At 37.7% G+C, this 20,586-nt stretch overlaps 1 protein-coding gene across 1 annotated transcript; it reads right to left on the minus strand.

The window, feature by feature from the left end:
• Nucleotides 1–653: 653 nt before the first annotated feature.
• nsun2 (NOP2/Sun RNA methyltransferase 2) lies at nt 654–20,584 on the minus strand. The gene is made up of 19 exons (XM_084423624.1): nt 20,326–20,584; nt 19,943–20,100; nt 18,599–18,703; nt 18,393–18,498; nt 15,564–15,635; nt 15,345–15,429; nt 15,047–15,239; nt 13,713–13,787; nt 12,984–13,114; nt 12,441–12,514; nt 11,190–11,320; nt 10,828–10,924; nt 10,390–10,598; nt 9,806–9,898; nt 9,193–9,328; nt 7,506–7,586; nt 6,691–6,829; nt 3,868–3,907; nt 654–1,351 (listed from the first exon to the last, which is right to left on the minus strand). Exons 1-19 carry the CDS (start codon nt 20,407–20,409, stop codon nt 1,036–1,038), a joined length of 2,325 nt encoding a protein of 774 aa, XP_084279750.1. The 5' UTR covers nt 20,410–20,584; the 3' UTR covers nt 654–1,035.
• Nucleotides 20,585–20,586: the final 2 nt, after the last annotated feature.

The following is a 20,586-nucleotide window of genomic DNA, read 5'->3' on the forward strand; positions in this document are numbered from 1 at the left end:
TGAACAGTGAACACGAAAGACACCTCAAATCATGTAGCTTAAAGAAAGACATGAGATTAATGTTAGCAACCAGACAATTTACAACATACTACAGCCCTGCAGAGTTTGGTTCCATTCCCGCGCCAACACAAATACCCCTAGTTTTCAAATAAGCCTGAAGGACTAGATTAGCTGGACCATGGTTGAAGCTACACTCTGCAGGGTTGTGTAAACTACCAGTGCACAAATCCTGGTTCCAAACAAGCCCCAAAAACTTGCTGGTCTCGAACTAAGGAACCCATAACTTTAGTGTGCAGTTTCAACAGCTCTCAAGGGGAGGTAATTCTGAAGGCTTCGATTAGCTGCTTCAAGGAGATTAGTTCGGGTTGGAGCTGAACTCTGCAGGACTGTGGCCCTCCAAAATCAGTAGGTACTACATTTGATGAGGAACGAACTTTGCAACTGTTAAAAAGTACATTCTATATGAATGTAATCCAGGGTGTACTACATTCATCATGATACCATTGTCATGTGATCTACCAGTATGTGTTGCTCTTCTCCTCTTGTCAAAGTGTCCACTGGATGTGCACTCCAGAATCTGGTACTTTCATCTACTGTTATGAATGTGGATGAATGGCATGCGCACACACCACTTTAAAAAAAGTGCCAAACTGTACTAAGATATTGACAAATGCCATTTATTTCAAGAATTATAACAATGAATAAATTGGCATAATGTACAGTGTAAATCATGTACAAGTGTCTGAGAAATCAAAATGCACTGTAGGACTGAGCTGGTGTGCAACCATTAAACACTATAAATGCAAAATGACAGTTTAACAAAGTTGACTGAAAAGTGAATTTGTCCCTTAAACAAAAATGATAATAAAAACATATGCGACAGCAAATTTTTTAATCAATATTAAAAAAAGCTCTGATAAAATAATTGTTTCCAAATCAGTTCTTCAGAGGTTAGCCAACAAGGTACTCCTGTACAGGAAAAACACTGAAGGTCCAGTCCATTTTTCTCCAGACCCATATTAACCACTTAGATATCTAACTTATAAGCCCATCACAAGAGCTACCAACAGGTTCTGTGCTATTAGTGTTGGACTCTGAACCGTTTTGCTCCATTTCTGCATCTTCCTGTTTTACAAGATCAGACTCTTGGCTCAGGCCCTCAGCATCTTCTGTGCTTCCTTCCTGGGTTTCTGTTGAACCGTCGGTCCTCTTCCCTTGTTTGTCACGGAAGACTTCCACTCCCACCATGCGGAGGTAATGAAGACGCTCATTACGTGGGACGAAAGCCCTGATGGAAGTTTTCCCCCTCCAGCCGCACAAATCTATAGGACACTGAGGAGCATCCTGATCCCTGGAGAGATGAGAAAAAAAATTAAGTTTAAGTTGATACAAGTGGGAACAGAGCCAAAGAATTAGAGACAAAGGGGAGGATGAGAGAAGGCAAGACAGAAAAAGGGGAAAGGAAAACAAGCAAATTATTGATCAGCTGCAGCGCAGACAGCGCCAGGAAACGGTGTGGAGTGTGACGGTGGCGGTTGGGGCACTTTTAAGAGCGTCTGTGATCAGATGGATGGAAAAAGAGAGTGAAAGATGATCAGGCGCGCTGTGCTGGAACAGGCAGTCATGTTTTCATATGGGGAGCCAGCAGAACGCTGCCAACAAAGGAGGATGACACCAGAGCGCCACGCGCCGCTAAACACAGTGACATCAGAGCTGCTCTCCGCACTTAAGTCACTCACTGTGATGAAACTGAAGAACAAGTGTGCACACGTCAATGAGAAAATAAGTGCTTTATGGGGGCTTGTATTAATGCAAAAATAAACTGGCATATTCAGATTGCCTTGATGGTGCGAGGCTAATTTAGACGTTGTATTTTGCAAAAGGAATTCAAGCAATGATGCTCTGCAGCAAACATTTATGAACCATACAGTATACAGTTGTTTTCTGTCATCTTGTTGACATTTTGGTGTTTAACAACTAATCAGTATACTAGAGATACTAAGTGCATCAGTACAATGAGTACAGTATACTGATACTAAGTACAGTACACTGATACTAAGTGCATCAGTACAAGTTCATTCTGTAGTTGGATTATGGCTTGGCTAATTGTAATCTATAATAACTTTTACATGGAGACAAAGTGCCCACTGCTAGTGATTTTTTTCTTAAAAATTTTGCCCCCTTGAAATAATTTTAATGTAATTAACATTTATAAATGACACTTCAGTCCAACATACAACACAGCATGTTGGTACATGTATTCAATTTAATAAATCAATTGTATACAGAGTCTAAAATACATACATTTCAAATAATTAAGTAAATAAAAAACTAAGTTTTTCAAATAAACATCCAAGTAAATAAAATAAATATATAAAATAAAACAAATACCTAAATCATAATTTTAATAAATATAAAAATAAAATAAAAAGTACAAATAATGAATACATTTAAAATATAAAATTAATAGTTAAACAAATATATAAACATATCCAAGTTAATGAATGAGGTTTTTGCGGCATGTATATATTTTAGAATAATTTCCTAGATTTGAAACCACAATCGGTCAGGTACATTTTAAACAAGAAATTAGTAGTAGCTGCTGCGAGTACCGAGCATGTCTCATGTGCTGCGAGTTAACAATGATTTGGGGTTTGTTGCAGATTAGATTTACCGATTAAAATGTTGGGTGTGTTTGTGTGTGTAACAGAAATAGAGGTGGGGAGAGAGAGAGAGAGAGAGATAGGACACACTTTCCAGCTGGATTGACTAGTTTTCCACACAGTAAGGGCCATCAATGTGAAACATGACTGTCTGGTTGGCCAAACAATGAGCTTTCTGCTGAGAGAGACAATCAAGAGCTATTTATCTGTGAAGAGGAAGCCGGGTGCATCAGTTCGAGCCCTTTAATTATCAGACAAGGGGCGTAATGGCTACAAAGCGCTCAATCTCCATTCATTTGTCTCCTGACTGGCTGATGAATGGCAGGAATGCCATCGCAGAGCCCTCTGTGTACGTACAACACTGTGAAAGTTCCTGCCCACCTAGCGAGCCGTCTACCTAGAACGCATTTTAAGACTTCAACTGATGAAGAGGCCGCTCCAGAAATAAAGAAAATATAGGAAACAAAGCTGCTCCCTAAAATCTCATTTTGATCAAAACCTTTTTTTGCAACGAGGAAATAAGCTAGTTTCTGTCAATACGCAAGACTTCCGATTCATTATCTGCTATAGGTAAGTAACTAGAAATATATGCAGTAAACTGTAAAACTATCTGCGCTATAAACCAGTGTGTTTATACTTACGACAATAAAATATGGTTAGAAATACCCCTTTGCAATACCAAGCAGCATAACGTGCTGTTTTGCACAGCTAAAAATAACTGGAGATGACACTGGAACCCAGACACATTCAATGTACAAATGGCTGCGCCCACTCTTGCGTTAAAAAAAGGTGGATAGCCATCGCATATTAATCCCTTTCCATTCAGAATCTTTTTTCACTGAGCTCATCACAATACATTTAGGAAAATCTGTGTACCATGCTATTCATTTTTTGTGATGTTAGCTTAGCAACACGCTAACATCAAACTCTATTGGAATCAATTAGAGTCATGTCTGTTGTGTGCTTCATTTAGAGCTGCGGCCTTTGTATTCCAAACCAGTCACTTATAGGTTACTTGGTTAGGATAGGTATTTTGGTTAGGATGTTGCCTTAGAAGGCAGTTCACAGAGCTATGGTCTGTCATATGGAAGAATGAGGCATAGACTGCAGGCTAGATTAGAACTCAAGTCTAAAAGGTTCTTTACTCTTGTTCCAAAAAAAACAAAACAGTATGGTATTATGGATTATAAACACGAGCACTTACTTTGGATCTGGTAAGTATCGTAAAACAATGCTGCCCATTTCTGGAGAAAGAGAGAACAACATGACAAACATCACAACTTTGTTGTCTATAAGATGATGCTGAACTTTATAGAAGGGATTCAAAGCAAATGGTACTGGACACATTGGCAATACCAACTACTATGACAATTATTACATGACATGATGTATTTGCATATTAATTTACTTAAAAATATATATATTAAAAAGTAATATACACACGCATACAGGATCTCACAAAAGTGAGTACACCACTCACATTGCAGCAAACATTTTAGTATATCTTCTCAAGGGACAATACTATAGAAATGAAACTTGGATACATTTTAGAGTAGTCAATGTGCTGCTTGTATAGCAGTATGTATTTACTGTCCTCTGAAAATAACTCAACATACAGCCATTATTGTTAAAATAGCTGGCAACAAAAGTGAGTACACCGTAAGTGATAATAGCTGTACGTCGTTTAACCATGCAAAGTCTGCCTGACAGGACCATACACAAATTTGTGTATCTTGTATTAGAGCAGTTAAAATTTGTGCTTTGAGTACAATTCTCTTATACTGACCACTGGGTGTTCAACATGGCACCTCATGGCAAGGATTTGAGAATTAGAATTATTGCTGTCCACAAAGATAAGAAGATTGGTAACAGCCTGAAACTGAGTTACAGTACAGGCCAGGGTCATACAGAGGTTTTCCAAGACGGGTTCCACTTGGAACAGGCCTCGAAAGGATCAATCAAAGAAGTTGAGTCCTTGTGCTGTGTGTCAGGTGCAGAAGCTGGCTTCAAAAATCAGATGCATGAGTGCTGCCAGCATTGCTTTAGAGGTTGCAGAAGCGGAAGGTCAGCTTGTCAATGCTCAGACCATACACTGCAAAAAGTACGTTTGCATGGCCGTCATCCCAGAAGGAAGCCTCTTCTGAAGCTGGCTCACAAGAAAGCCCACAAACAGTTTGCTGAAAGCAACCTGTCCAAGAGCATGAATTACTGGAACCATGTCCTGTGGTCTGATGAGACTAAGATAAACTTGTTTTGGCTCAGATGGTGTCCAGCATGTGTGGCGACACCCAAGGTAAGGAGTACCAAGAACATTGTGTCTTGCCTACAGTCAAGCATGGTGGTGGTAGCATCATGGTCTGGGGCAGCATGAGTGCTACTAGTACTGGGGAGCTGCGCTTCATTGAGGGAAACCTGGATTCCAACATGTACTGCGCCATTCTGAAGCAGAACATGATGCCCTCCCTTCAGAAACTGGGCCAAACGCCATAACGACCCCAAACACATCGCCAAGATGACAACTGCCTTGCTGAGGAAGCTGAAGCTGAAGCTGATGGAGTGGCCAAGTATGTCTCCAGACCAGAACCGTATTGAGCACCTGTGGGGAATCCTCAAGTGGAAGGTGGAGAGGCGCCATGTGTCTAACATCCAACAGCTCCATGATGTCATTGAGGAGTGGAAGAGGATCCTAGCAACAACCTGTTTGAGCTTAGATCGTGCCCCCCAAAAAAACTTTTAAAAAAGCCCGACCCTACCCAAGCCCGTGCACGTTGAGTGGAGGAGACACAGCTCCCGAGGATAGTGGTGGGAAATATCGGCCTGACCAGGCATTACTCACTTTTGCTGCCAGCTATTTTAACAATAATGGCTGTATGTTGGGATATTTTCAGAGAACAGTAGATACATACTGCTATATAAGCAGCACATTGACTACTCTAAAATATATCCAAGTTTCATTTCTATAGTATTGACCCTTGAGAAGATATACTAAAATGTTTGCTGCAATGTTGTGTACTCACTTTTGTGAGATACTGTTCATAATACTACACTCTTATGTTTTTCAGATTTTCTTTTTAGAGCTTCTTTCTATAAATTTCTATACATAAATGCACACATTAAATGTAGCAATGCATCAATAATTAACATCTTACATTTCTAATTACAGGGTTCCCAGATCTTGGTTAACTTCAAATTCAAGGACCTTTCAAGGACTTTCCAGGTCCAATACCTTCAAATTCAAGGACTCAATGTGGGGACACATTTCAAGTGAGAGCAAGGTTACATCGTGTTACCTTGTAAGATACAATGTTGCAGTTTTCATGTCAAACACAACTATGCAAAAAAGCTTTTTTTTGCATTTATTTTTGGCCAAATGACAGAGATCTGATATTCTATTTGTCGTATTTCTGTTTTCCATAAAACTGAAGAATATTCAGTACATCCTATGCTGTATTGATCTGATATTAACTTTTGCATGGATTTTATTGAAAAGAGCTTAGGCTCATGTAACCAGCCTATTTTTGCAATGTTTCACAGTGTGTCTTGTGAAACGTTAAGGTACCATCATAGTAGTTTCGTGCGCTTGAATGTCACGGCAACGTACTACACAAAGTACCTCACGCGGGAAACACTTAACGTAATGCGTAAATGCGCATAAGTAATGAAAATCAAGCAAGCTAGTATGCATAGGCCACGAAGTGTTGGCGAAATAACACATTAGTGGACTGGAGGGAATAATATGGAATTTATTCCAGAAAACTTCTTGCACAAAATAAATTCAAGCACTTTCAAGGACCTGTATCTATGTATGTTTATTTTCAAAAACATTCCAGGGCCTTGAAGTTTTTTTTTTTTTTTTTCAGATTCACAAACTTTCAAGGATTCCAAGGACCTGTGGGAACCCTGTAATTAGTGTGTGTGTCTGTTATGATAGCATAATGACATCTTTAGAGTTCACTCATCTTCTCAGCATTCAAAACTGCAAACCTGTAAATTTTAACATGGCCAAGAAATCATAAATAGCACTGACCAAGTTTCTTGGCGTGACTGTGAGCATCATCTCCAAGCTTTCTGAGGAAGGGGTTCTCCTGCGTGAGAAGAACCTTCACGTCCTCCACAGTGATGTTAATGATTCGGGCTCTGATGTAGGGGCACAGTGTGTAAATACCCTGGAGAAAGACATCAGTATAGAGTCAAGGATTGAATTTTCTTTTTCTGACACACACACACACACACACACACACACACACACACACACACACACACACACACACACAAAAAAGCATGTAACCTCAGGATGATTAAGTCTAGTTCAAAATGCATTTCCATTTCTCTTTCCCATTAATTCAACCATGGAAAGTAGCAGACACATTTTAATCCATTTCTTCATCTATGGGAAGATGGAATAAATACACGTACACAAATTCACATAACAGATCTTCCTTTAGCTAAAAATCAATACTTTGTTGTGGAAAATGGAAATGGACGTTCCCTCTAGAGCAGACAGAAAGGCAAGCTGAGGTTATTAACGGCATGTTGAGATTAACTCGTTTCCCTTTAGACCACTGAACCTAGTTTTTGAGCAAAATAACATCTGAGACATCTGAGCGTTGCTTTAATTATAGACAGATTATTGCTGTACGACTTAAAGCCTTTTTGGTTAAAATTGCATGTGAAATTCAACCATTTTACCTTCCAGAAATATCTTTTAAAAAATTATTGATTTTAATATAATAAAAATAATTAACTTTTTTCAATATTTTGGTTGTATGCAATGCACGTACGTTATTCAAACACAACTACTACATAAAACATTATTTAAATCAAACTGTTTTAAACACACACCTCCTGCGCCAGTCTGAAAGCACAACCAAACTCTTCTCCATCAGTATTTCTGGACCAGACCTTAACTCCTGTGTTTATAACCTGCAGAAAGACAGAAAATGTGAAATTATTATTTTTCTTATTACTTTCTTCTTCTTACTATTATTATTATTTTATTATTAATTATTATATACATTACATTACAAGTAATAGTAACAACATTATTTTATGGATAAAATAATACATAATAATAATAAAAAACATTTAATACATTTGTTATTTATAAATAAAATGTTTATATGTATATACACACATTTTATATATATATAATATGCAATAGTAACAACATTATTTTATGGATAAAATAATAATAATAAACATTTAATACATTTGTTATTTATAAATAAAATGTGTGTGTGTGTGTGTGTGTGTGTGTGTGTGTGTGTGTGTGTGTGTGTGTGTGTGTGTGTGTATGTATGTATGTATGTATGTATATGTATATATATATATATATATATATATATATATATATATATATATAAATAAAAGTAGTATTTGAAGTATTAAGTAAATACTTAAGTAAATAAAAGTAGTATTTGAGTATTGTCATATCAGCATCACTGGCTATTACATGGCAGATACATATTAAAGTCCGCGTGAACCGGAAGTTGCAAACGACTTTTCTCCAGTGTTGTGACGTATTTCCCAGTGAAAAGGAATATTGAACAGAGGGCAGGGTTTTACTCTAGCGCTCCTCCTCTCCATCTCTCGCTCATTACAGACTAACGATTTGAGGGGAGTGGTTAAGCGTTTCCCAAACCAAGCCGTCAAACCTACGTCATCAGGGAAGGTCCTCCAATGCAGAGGGGAGGGGCATTTTCAGATTTTGACTAAAGATTACGAAGCCAAAAAAAAAAATGTCTGTGTTTTAACTTGCACGGATTAATTGTTCACCACAAGACTAGTAATATGCGCTAACAAAGTAAATAGGGTCCATTTTGATTTCAGTTGGACTTTAAACATTAAACAACATAATATCATAAGTACAACATAATGAAAACAAACTTGGACAACAAAAATAATAATAATAATAATAATAATAATAATACAAAATGAGTACAATTATATAAAAGATTCTTTAAAAAAAAAAAAACTGGATCCATAAATAAGTCCTTAAAAGTTTGTCCTGATAAAAAGACATTATCATCTCATAACATTAAAGAATATGTTATACAGACAAGTTGGTACTATAGTATTAACATTTTGGTGCTTCTTCACTCTTCATATATTTATAAAAACAAATATAATTATGACAAAATAAGCAGACAGACAGACAGATAAACTACCCAAATACCATATTAATGGTATTAATTAACCATATTATGTTAATTCCTCTGAGCACAAATAAAGCATCAAAGGATGAGGTGTTTAAGTGTTTACAGTGCGGTTCTTTGTTCTAACGTATCTCCAGTGATGTCTGTTTACATTAGCAGCAGATGGTTGTTTCATACTTGATGAATGTGAAGGCACTAGAGCACAGATAGAGATGAGATCATAGCGAGGCTGCTGTCCCCATCTGCCTATACGCCATCTTCAATCACTACTAGCACTGATGAAGGACCTTCAGAGAGAGAGAGAGAGAGAGAGAGAGAGAGAGAGAGAGAGAGAGAGAGAGAGAGAGAGAGAGAGAGAGAGAGAGAGCTCTTGCCTTCATTCTCTCACTGTTGTTGAGCAGAACATTGCGGAGCTCTTTAGACACCATGTACAGGTGCCTCTTCTTCCCTTCATGGGTTCGAGTTAACACGTTAAGCTTGGGGAAATCTGGAGACAGGTCGTAGAAAGCTCTGGAACAGACAAAGAAATATCACAGGATAAAATAAATGATGGCTAAACAGAGGGGGAAAAAAATGCACATATGCGCACAGCACTGAACATTCTGCGACATATGGAGCAGAGGCGTTGTCTCCCACAAGTCAAAATGGCGGGGTGCCAGCGCTGTGGCACTGTGCATCTGTGTGAGAAAATAAATAAAATTCATCACAAACAAAAGACGGAGTCACAATGACTGAACGATAATGATCACATCATCCATTCATGTGATTGGTCACATAGGATGAATAGCGCAATAACAGATAACCACTCATATTTTTACACACATAAAGCTCCAGCCTACTCAGTGTGAATATATTCAGGCATCGGGAACACAGTGGCATCAGACAAATAAAAAAATAAAAAAACAGAAGCAAGATATGAGAGCATTTGTAAAAGCAGTATGTGTGTTGAGCAGCGAGGTTTTGTCCATGGAGAGGAGAGGCACTCACTGGATGGGAGGAAAGATGGGGTCATCCTCTGTCAGAAACACAAAAGGATCCTCTTTGAAGCCAAAGAGTTTCATCTTCTTTGGAGGAGGGGGGCTGGAACAGACAGAGCACTTCATGTCAATAGAAAGCACAGTAAGTGCAGAAGAATGTAACACCGTCCACCAGGGGGCACTGACATCAACACTACAAGTAAGGCCTGAATATGGCTGTTTGGAATGGTTGATGCCTGCATGTCTACTATTATGCCTACCTAGTATGTGAAACAGATTATGCAAAGATGTAGGCATTTAAATGTAGTCAAAATCACAAGTATTATTCACATGAAATTGTGCCAGTTGCAACTCAAAGTAATATGGCATCATGTTTTTCTTAAATACTACTTTTATTTTCACATTAAGGAGCCATTTCAAAGTCGGATGAAACGGATGTTGTGGGTTTTTTTTCTTCTTCTCTATTATGACGTATATCCAAGTGAAATGCACAGCACAGAAAGAACAAAATTAATGAACAGCAGAGAGAACAATAGGGTGACTGAACAAGGTGCTGGCGTACACCCACATATACACCTGGCTAAGGACACTCACCCACAGACATTGTCTTTCTTGACCTCTGAAAGGTCAGGCGTATCTGGGACAGACGGGTTTCCCTCTGCAGGAGTCTCTCCCTCCACTGCTTCAACAGGGGTGTCAGTAGACAAGCCGTCTGATGGAGAGACCTCAGCTGGAGACGCCCCCATCTGTAGCTCTTCTGCGGGAGCCACATCACTGGAGGCATTCACATCCTTAAAACGAAGCTACAGAGACACAGACAAAGAAAGGACAGAGACAAAGGCATCGATGAGCATACGCTAGCTTCCCATTTCAAATGCAATGAAAAATAAGGTGGATTCATCCAAGAAAATGGGCTTGCTTGTAAAACGGCAGTCAAAAATAAAAAAAGATACCATAAATGTACTCCCATACAACTTCTGCTCTGTTTGCATTTTATATAATATGATGTATAAAGTCTGCATTTTCTAATACCTTTGGGTAACGGCGGTTCCACGGCATGGGCTCCTTCTTAACTAACACAGCCACAAAAAACCCGCCAGTGTTCTGGTGATGGGGCAGTATTCTCATACTGAAAACACAAATCAAAGCACCATAACACTGTTACAACTTAAAATCAGAGTAAAATGGGTTCACACACCCCTGTGAGAGTTTACTCAACATTCGTATTGCTCCACTAGTACTGTGGTGGTATACTACCATCTGGTGGAGGGTTTTGGTACAACACACAGCAGCCCTAGAGGCTTGTGAAAAGCATTTTGTATCACAGGAACATACAAATACATATACATACATACATATATATACACATACACATATGATCAAAAGAAACTTGCCATCTCTCCAGTCTCATATTCGCCAGCTTCTCGGGGTCTGTTGGTGGAAACATGGTGGGTCTGATCTGGGTGTGTCGACTTTTTGGCACCTCTGACCAGTCAGAAAACCACTGACCCTCTTTCGTCATTACCTATATAGGAGCAGAGCAAGATTACACTATCGTTCAAAAGTTTGGGGTCAGTTATTTGGAAATACAATTATATTTTAAGCAAAGCATGCATTAAACTGATTAAAAGTGACAGTTAAGGCATTTATGCAAATAAATGCAGTTCTTTTGAACGATTTATTCGTCAAAGTATCCAGATTTTTTTTTTTTACCATGGTTTCCACAAAAATATTTGGCAGCAAAACTGTTTTCAACATTGATAATAATAAGAAATGTTTCTTGAGCACCAAATCAGCATATTAGAATGATTTCTGAAGGATCATGTGACACTGAAGACTGGAGTAATGATGCAGAAATAAATTGCATTTTAATTTATATTCAAATAGAAATGGTTATTTTAAAATTGTAATATATTTTACTGTTTTTACTGTATTTTTTTATCAAATAAATGCAGCCTTGGTGAGCCTTCTTTCAAAAACAAAACATGGAAACTTATTTTAGTATAAACCACCAATGGTGTGAAGTTTACAATGTATAAATTTCAACATCAATGGATATTTAACCTGCACTTCTACCTCAGGGAAATTTTCTAAGATGCAGCGTCACACATGGAATATTCTCATATAAGCAATCAAAATGAAAATAAGGATCAAAATCACAATTGGTCTAAGAGTTTTGCAGCTTTACAAAGATCAAAATAAATAAATAAACAAACAGTAATGCAGTTTCATTAATATTTATGGCCAGTATGTGTGACAAAGTTGATTTTGGACCAGCTTAATTTTGTAGCTACATTTAAGAAAAGTCACCACGTTGCCAATCAGGTCATATTTTCTCTGGTTTTAGACAGCATATATTCGTATACATGTATATCAGTATATATGGTTAGGGGGACTATCACAGGTGTAGACATGTTATTTTAATATAAAGTTACCAAGATATCTTGGACTATCAAAACAGCCTTACTGTGGCCCTCGCTCCAGTGAGAGCCCCAGTTACCAACAGTCTAATGCCCCTGCTGCAATGAATGAAGAGAAATGACTGTGCTACTGCAAAAGACAAACCAATGCAGACTCAACATTCATAAGCAGGCACAGCATGAACAGAAATTAATGTCAGAGAGTGGAGGATAACAGTTCATTACTTTCCAAGATGTTATTCCAGGCATATATTTGAGTCCTGGGAGATCTGCAGAGGCATCTGCTAACTCTAAAGCACCTGAGAAATAAACAGAAGAGTGAAGAAGAAACCACAGGAGGGAGAGGGAAGAAAAAGCAGAACAAAGTTGAGGTAAATACATCCTATCATGTATTAAATGCTTGACCCAAAATTGCATTTCCCACGTTTTGTATTTTATATCAATGAAGATACACATAACACGTGTGAGGGTGAACCATAAAAAAAAAAAACCTTTCAGTTACTTGGAACAAAATATATAACTAAATACACTTTCAATTATACAGATTAAATAAATAACTGAAGAAGAAAAAAACATTTCAATATTTATCACGATTTAGTTTAACGAAGTACTAAAATAACAAAACAAAAATTAAATGAATAAACTACATAGACATTTAAAAACTGAAAAAGACAAACACAACAAAATAAATACAACTTTAAAATTAACTTAAAAGAAAATATACAAATAAAATCAAATTCATGGGGCAGAAATGTTTCCTTCACGTACCTTCACTCTTCTCCAGCAGGGCAGCGATGACTGCTTCATCCTCGATGGGGTTCAGAGAGCAGGTGGAGTACACCATCCTGCCCCCTACAGCCAACTGCTCCACACCTCGCACCGCGATCCTTATCTGCAGCCTGACAGACAAGGAGACAAATTGAAAATACACACACACACACTTAGAGCATAACAAACTGCTCTTTTCTGCAACCACTGCAACCTCAGAATGGAGACAGCACGCACACACACAGAGACCCATGCTGACAGAGCAACAAAGAAATAGATGCAACATCCCGTTTCAGTAATCACGTACAGAAAACACATCACTGCTAATTCACTGCCGCTGCCAAATAGCTAAAGCTCCAGACACAATGATCATCATGCATCAAGACTTGGGTTTATCTCAGAGCATGAAGGCTCTAGGATGTGTTCAGAATGAGAACTAGTGTACTGCTAACAGAACAGTATACTCTGTACTGTAGTACAGAAGTATGATGCATTGTTATTGGTCTTGAAAAGTAGTTGTAAAAATAATAAAACAATTAACACACATTGATAGATACATACACACGACCACCAGTCACAGGTGAAAAAAAAAAAATAAAAAAAAAACCCTATCATGATATATATATCGCTATTGTGAAATAGAATTTCTCATATCGTGAAATTCGTTTTTGGTCATATCGCCCACCCCAATATTCTGACCATAGCCCAAGTGAATTATACTGGTCTTACCCATGGAGCTGCAGGCTGTTACTGGTTGTCCATTTTTTCCACACGTCAATGTTTTTCCTCATTGTTCCATCTCCACTGTATAGATAAAGGTGCTGATTTTATTGTTTGCAGTTTAACTGTAACTCCATATCAGATCATTTCATGTGTCTGTCAGGCATAAAGCAGACTTAATTAGTGGTTCTTCACAATAAAGCAAAGATGAAAGATTGTCATCACCACATTTATTTCCTTTAAGTAATTTTAAACTGGAATTGATAACTAAAGAGAGTTCCTGTGGTAATATGAGATCATATGGTATTTTTAAAATCAATTACATCAGTGTTTGGTTAACAAGGCAGCACATTTTGAATCAAGGAAACTACAGTCCTATATGGGCCAAAACACAAGCCATAATTACACCTTTAAAGTCAACTTCAAATAATTTCATCGCCGGAGAGAAACCAGGCTGACCACACTGTGTATGTGTAAGATGTTTGGCCTGCTGGTACTGAGCAGACTGTATTATGCTTGGCACCTGATTCTGCTGCAGGCCAAGTATAGACTCCACCAATTATAAACTTACTCTAGTATATGTTACATGCTGGGAAGAGACTCACCGCTCAACCAAAAACACAGCGCTCTGGCGTTTATGTGTGCCTCTATTATTGTGATGCCTATATTTACATAATCATAAACTTCACTTCTCTGTACAAGAAAACAGCATTCTTTTTTTTGGTATGACAACACACAATGGCTCTAGAAAAATCGCAAGAAAATCTACAGTGTTTGTGGTTTTAAAGGGGTCCTATTATCCTTTTTTTTTTTTTTTTACTTTCTTTAGTGTGTAATGTTGCTGTTTGACCATCTGACGACAATATTTAAGCAACCAATAATTACATAGAAACCAGCCTATCAGATTGAAGCTTCCGCAAAGTTTTTTTCCAGACACTTAAAAGTAACCAGACTTTTTCTGTCTGGCCTTTATAGCTCAGATTAGCTCAAACCTTGCCACAATATTAATTATTTTTAAGGTGATTTGGATGGTTTTTTTTGTTGTTGTTTTTTAGAATTATTAGCTTTTATTTTTATATTTTATGCTTAAGTATTTGATGTGCTCGTAATTTTTATTAGCTTATTTTAGTACTTCACTTAACTTTAGTACTTAAAGTTTAACTTAATTAAAATAAACATTTCATTTCAGTTACTGGCCAAGGCAACATTTCTAATTTTCACATACATTTTTCCATCTAATATTTTTATTGAAAAACTAGATCATTTTCATAAGACTCAATAAAAAAACAACTCAAGTAGCATCTCTGGGTCTAAGCCGAGACCCTCACCATAAAATTCCTCACCTGCAGGGTACGTCACACAGGATCCGGTCATAAAACAGGACCTCCTTCTTCCCGTCCTGATCAAAGTGCAGACGTGGAATGCTAGAGGCATCATGGTTTACCACCATAATACATGGACTGTTTAATCTCTTGGCCTGGTGGACCAGCAGGTAACAGCGCTTATTATCCACATCATTGGCAATTACAAAACCCTCTGGAGACACAGAAGAGGAGGAGGACAACTATAAGATATGATGATCATATTACATCTGTATTGAATTCATTACATATGAACCCATACTAATAAGCAACAGTTTACCAGGGAAAGGCACATCCATATCAGAGTGAAGCATCTCTATTAGTTGAGCAGTTTTGGACCCTGGAGCAGCACACATGTCCAGAATCTGGTTATAAAATCCAGAAAGACGACAGAGATAAGAAAATTATAAAAAAATGTCCCAGTGAAGAAAACATGCTATAGAGAAAACATTCAGTTGGTTTTTCTAGGAAACTCATGATGATGTTGTTGAAGATGTACCTTATGTTGAGAATCGATTTTCAGTAGAAGAGGAGGAATCATACTGACTGCTTCCTGTCTGCTGATATTACCCTGATGGAGTAAATAACAGTAAGAAAAAAAAAAAGAAAAAAAAATCTATTATATTTGCATTAATTTGTTTTTTTATTTTTATAACCGCTAGGACACATTTCTCAATACTTGGGTCACTTTTTTCAAAACTCTTCATACAGATCTCCCAACCAACTTTCAGCTCAGCACAGCAATTAACCTCACATTCAAAATACACAAACTACCAAAACAATTCATACATGTCTCAAATCAACTCATTCTTCCATAACACTTGCAAAGGTTGTCAACTAACAAACACTGTCCCTCATAAAACAATGACCTAAAAACACTAACATCCGGTAGCTTTATACAATGTTTTCTTTTGTGAAATTTCTTTACAAAACAAGAATGACACTCTCTGCAGTTTAGGATTCACTGCAGTATGTGTTACATGGTCCATGTTTACATTACAGTACAAAAGTTTTCCCCACAGCCACATTACCTTGTAGCCCAAGAATGGTTGTCCACTGAAGCTAATGATGAGACATTAAACCGGGGTCCTGACTCTCTGTGGTCATTAAAAATCCCATAGTACTTCTCGTAAAGAGTAGGGGTGTAACCCCGGTGTCCTGGTCAAATTCCCTCCACTGGACTTTATCAATCATGGCCTCCTGATATTCCCCATCCACTGAATTAGCTCAATTCCCTCTCCACCTATAGCTGGTGTGTGGAGATCGCACTGACACCGTTGTTCTGTGGCTGCCGTCACATCAGTGGATACTGCACACTGGTGGTGTTTGAGGGGAGACCCCCTGATATGAGTGTATAGCGCTTTGGATGCACAGTAGTACATAGTAGAGTTCTATATAAATGCCTCATTCAATAAATCATGTATGCATTCATTCAAAAATTAAAAAGACCAACCCCTGCGTAGGTGTTCAGCTACATCTAATTGTTTTGATAGAATTTCATTTTTTAAATTCAGTATACAATTCAATATGGTATTACTGTAGAAATATATCAAACTGCAATCTTAATTTTTTATTATTTTAGGTTTTTAACTTAAAGGGTTAGTTCACCCAAAAATGAAAATTCTGTCAGTAATTACTCACCCTCATGTTGTTCCAACCCCGTAAGACCTTCGTTCGAAGGGCGACGAGAATACTTTTTGTGCGCAAAAACAAACAAAAATAACGACTTTATTCCACTATTCATTTCCTTCTCTCTGGGCCTCGAGTTAGTTCACGTAGTGTTTTAGCGCAGCGCGTCTGTGTTGCACGTCACCACGTAGGCTCACTATTGGGCGACGCTGGTCATGTGTGTGATACGTGGTGACGTGCAACACAGACGCGCTACGCTTAAACACTACGTGAAAAGACTCGAGGCCCAGAGAGAAGGAAATGAAAAGTGGAATAAAGTCATTATTTTTGTTTGTTTTTGCGAAGTATTTCAAAAAGTATTCTCGTCGCTTTATAAACTTAAGATTGAGCCACTGGAGTCACTTGGACTATATTAACGATGTCTTTAATACATTTTCTGGGCCAGCAAGTTATAGTGTCTTAGAAGCCTATGGAGGAGGGATCCAGCTCTCAGATTTAATCAAAAATATGTTCATTTGTGTTCCGAAGATGAACGAAGGTCTTACGGGGTTGGAACAACATGAGGGTGAGTAATTACTGACAGAATTTTCATTTTTGGGCGAACTAACCCTTTAAAGCTGCAGTCCGCAGTTTTTCCTCTTTGTCGCCATCTCTGTTCGAAATCTGCAATTGCAGTTATTCGCGGAATGATCAACTTTACGTGCATTGTGCCTCGGCATGGCACGGCACGGATGAATCCAATGTTTTGAGGAGAATGTGTGGCTGTCAATCACCGTGCTGATGGTGTGGATACTGTCATTCGCAATCACAGATTCTACTTTTTGGAAGTATGACCAACATAAGAATTTTCACCGGAAAATGTCATCTGAACAAGTAACAACCACTTTTGCTGCAGTCTCTTTTTTTTCTCCGAAGTCTTTCGCGTTTTACAACGGGTGAATCTCCAGTTGTCACTGGTGATTGTCGTTTGAACCTTTCTGGATCCGCCATCAAGTTGATAAGTTTAATTATATCAAGTGCTGCAAGAAAAGGCTATAAATCTCCACCTCCAACATCCTCAAACGCAATATAGCCTACTAGCCGAGACTCCTTCTTTATGTGTACAGATGTGACGTAATGACGCAAAGACATGCTCGAATTTCCCGTGGAAATCCACCAGTGCCACTGGAATTAAATACATTATTACAAGCTTACCATTTTGAATCGAGCTAAGGCAAGCAGACAGTTTTGAACACTGGCTGGTTATGTACTTGCTCAAATTTATTTTGGATAATTTTTAATCCAAAAAACCTACGGACTGCAGCTTTAAGTTTAACAGTTTTCAAATGTATGTAAACTTGTACAAATTGTTTTGTAGGTATATAGTTTTGGTGGTGTTTGTGTCTAAGTGAGAAATGTATTCATGTAATTTGAATGCATTTTATGCCAAAGCAATGATAAATGATCCACAGTTTAACCCACATAGACTGCTGTTGTGCTCACTGGGTGAAGAGTTTTGAAAAACTGACCCAAAAAATGGAGAAATGTGTCAGCGTCGTCACGCTTCTGGGGTCAAAAACGAAGCTCAGAATCAATTCTGAAATTCTCAGAATTGATCCAGAATCGTGATGCATAGATTTTTTTTCTCCCACCCTTAGTATACACTATTGAATATCTGCAGACACACGCCTTGGAGAAGTGCACCAAAAATTTTATTTACCGATTCGGTTTCGCTGACCAAGAACTGGTGGAATTTCTCCAGGAGTGGAGACTTGCGTAAGATCTTTCTGCTCAGATTAGTGTGCCACGCCAGTTCATCAGGATACCTATAACAGCATGATGACAGTAAAAATCAGATCTGAAGTACGATGTTCTACAGATTTCCAACTCACAAGTAAAACACAAACAAATTGTTCTCCATCTTACCAACTTAGGGGCTGAGGAGCCTCAATCTTCTGCCCATCCACCTCAAGATCTTGTACCTCTTTGAAGTATTTCTCTTTAAGAGTATGAAGGATTTCTTTTGCATGACTGAATATTAAAGGAGTTGAGAAAGGGAAAAACATTATTGTATAATTGCATCGTCCTCTGAACTATCCAGGAAAGTTGTTAAACAATATGTCCTTGTCAATGCTGATAACAAAGCAGGATGGCTAATGGCGAATAAACAGAAAAAGTTTTTCAGAAGTAAATCAAAGTTAAACCATTTTTTAACCATCACCCCTGTTTTTGAGCATAGATCTGAACTTAAATGGTTTGAATTCATGAATGTTTTCAAATTACAGACCTAAGGTTGGTCTCTTTTTAATGAAGATACTATTTAACGTTTTATATTTAATACAAAATATACTTTGTACAAAATTAAATGGGACTCTAAAATTGCTAGATAATCCAAGTTATATCATGTTTAACAAAGCTGTGTTCCAAATTTGAAGCTGATATCACAAAAATTTTGGTTCCTGCAAGAATTTATTTAGGAACTATACCAAAAATAGCCAGCGGGTTAACACCCGCATTCCATACAATGTTTTTGACCTCCTTTTACAAATTAATACATTTCTGTCACAAAATCTCTTCTATAAAAAAACAGTGGTCAATATGGAACCTTGAGTCTCAGACCTATCCAACAATGTGTTTTGTCAATATTAGATTTTAAAATAGACCAACAAATTTTGTAAAATATGAAACATAACACTTGTAAATGTAAAGCAAGTTTCATGATGAAATTTGAGTCTTTAGAGTTGGCATGAAACAGAAGCTGTGATAGTCTTATCTTCTCGTTGTGACATATATATGAGTGAAATGGCATCTTGAACAAGAAAAAAAGTAGGGCAAGACATGATTTTGTCGGGAATAGATTTGATCATTGTGGGTTGCTATTTCTGTGATCTCAAGTGAGTGACAGGTTGTACTGGCCTGGCACCATCAGGGCAGAAAAGAGATGTTGTTGCTTATGTTGATTAAAGATTATGAGTGCATATGAATTGGGGGAAAAAAACGATGTGCACGGATAAATGTTTTATAATAAACACTGCAACATTCCACCAAAACTAATAATTGTCCATTTTGATTTAATAGTAACTTTCGAACAACACCTAATTTTTGATGATTACTAGAATATGTTATAGGGAAAAGAGGCAATAAAAAAAGCATGCCAAGTGTCTTGATACTAGCACTGACAGTTAACATCATAATTCAAATTGTGTGGCAGTAAAAACACTGTTTGTCATGTAACGTAAAACGTTTGGACCTGCAGAAAATGTCAATCACCTCTTGTATCCTGTGATTCGTATTGTAGCTGGCAGTGGCTCCCTCATGGCCTCCATGAACTCCTCAAACTCTCCATCAGGGACAATCTTCAGCTCTTTGTAGTAATGCTCAAAGAGTTTGTTTTCCTTGATGATCTCAGAGTATCCAGCTCCCCAACCCTGCAAAAAGAACCCGTGAGAGTGCACCAATTTTAAGTATACTATTACTACCCACATCCCATTAACCACGAGATTACATTGTTATATAAATATATATCTACAATAATTTTGATGTGACTATATGATGTGTGTATTTACAATGTAGCATATGTTAAATGTATAAATGAATGTGCAGCATTGGCACTGAGCAGAAAAGTGAGAAGCTAGAGAAGTTAGCAAACTCACAGCATCATCTCTGCTCCTTTTCGCCTCTGGTTTTCCATCTCTGAACTGCTGAGGTTTTTGTCTGTTTCTATTTCTTCTGCCCATGTTGCAGACGCATACAACTCTGGATATAAACCTGCGTTGCGTATTTACTGAATGTCTTAATAATGTCTAAGTAACTGTACTTCTTCTCCTCAGCTCCTGCTGAACTCAACTCACGTGTATGTGACGCAGTCCAAACAAGCGCACATTCAACTGAAAGACCCCTTCTTTGGTGTCCGC

The sequence above is a fragment of the Rutilus rutilus genome (genome assembly GCF_951802725.1).
Source record: "Rutilus rutilus genome assembly, chromosome: 11".
Classification (NCBI taxonomy): Eukaryota; Metazoa; Chordata; class Actinopteri; order Cypriniformes; family Leuciscidae; genus Rutilus; species Rutilus rutilus.

Excerpts from the sequence above, each read along its gene's own strand:
- nsun2 (XM_084423624.1), bottom strand. The coding sequence starts at position 20,409 with ATGGGCAGAAGAAATAGAAACAGACAAAAACCTCAGCAGTTCAGAGAT. Across the intron at positions 11,321-12,440 it reads CTGGAATAACATCTTGGAAA|GTAATGACGAAAGAGGGTCA; the intron begins GTAATGAACTGT and ends GCTCCTATATAG. Across the intron at positions 6,830-7,505 it reads CTTTCAGACTGGCGCAGGAG|GGTATTTACACACTGTGCCC; the intron begins GTGTGTGTTTAA and ends GTCTTTCTCCAG.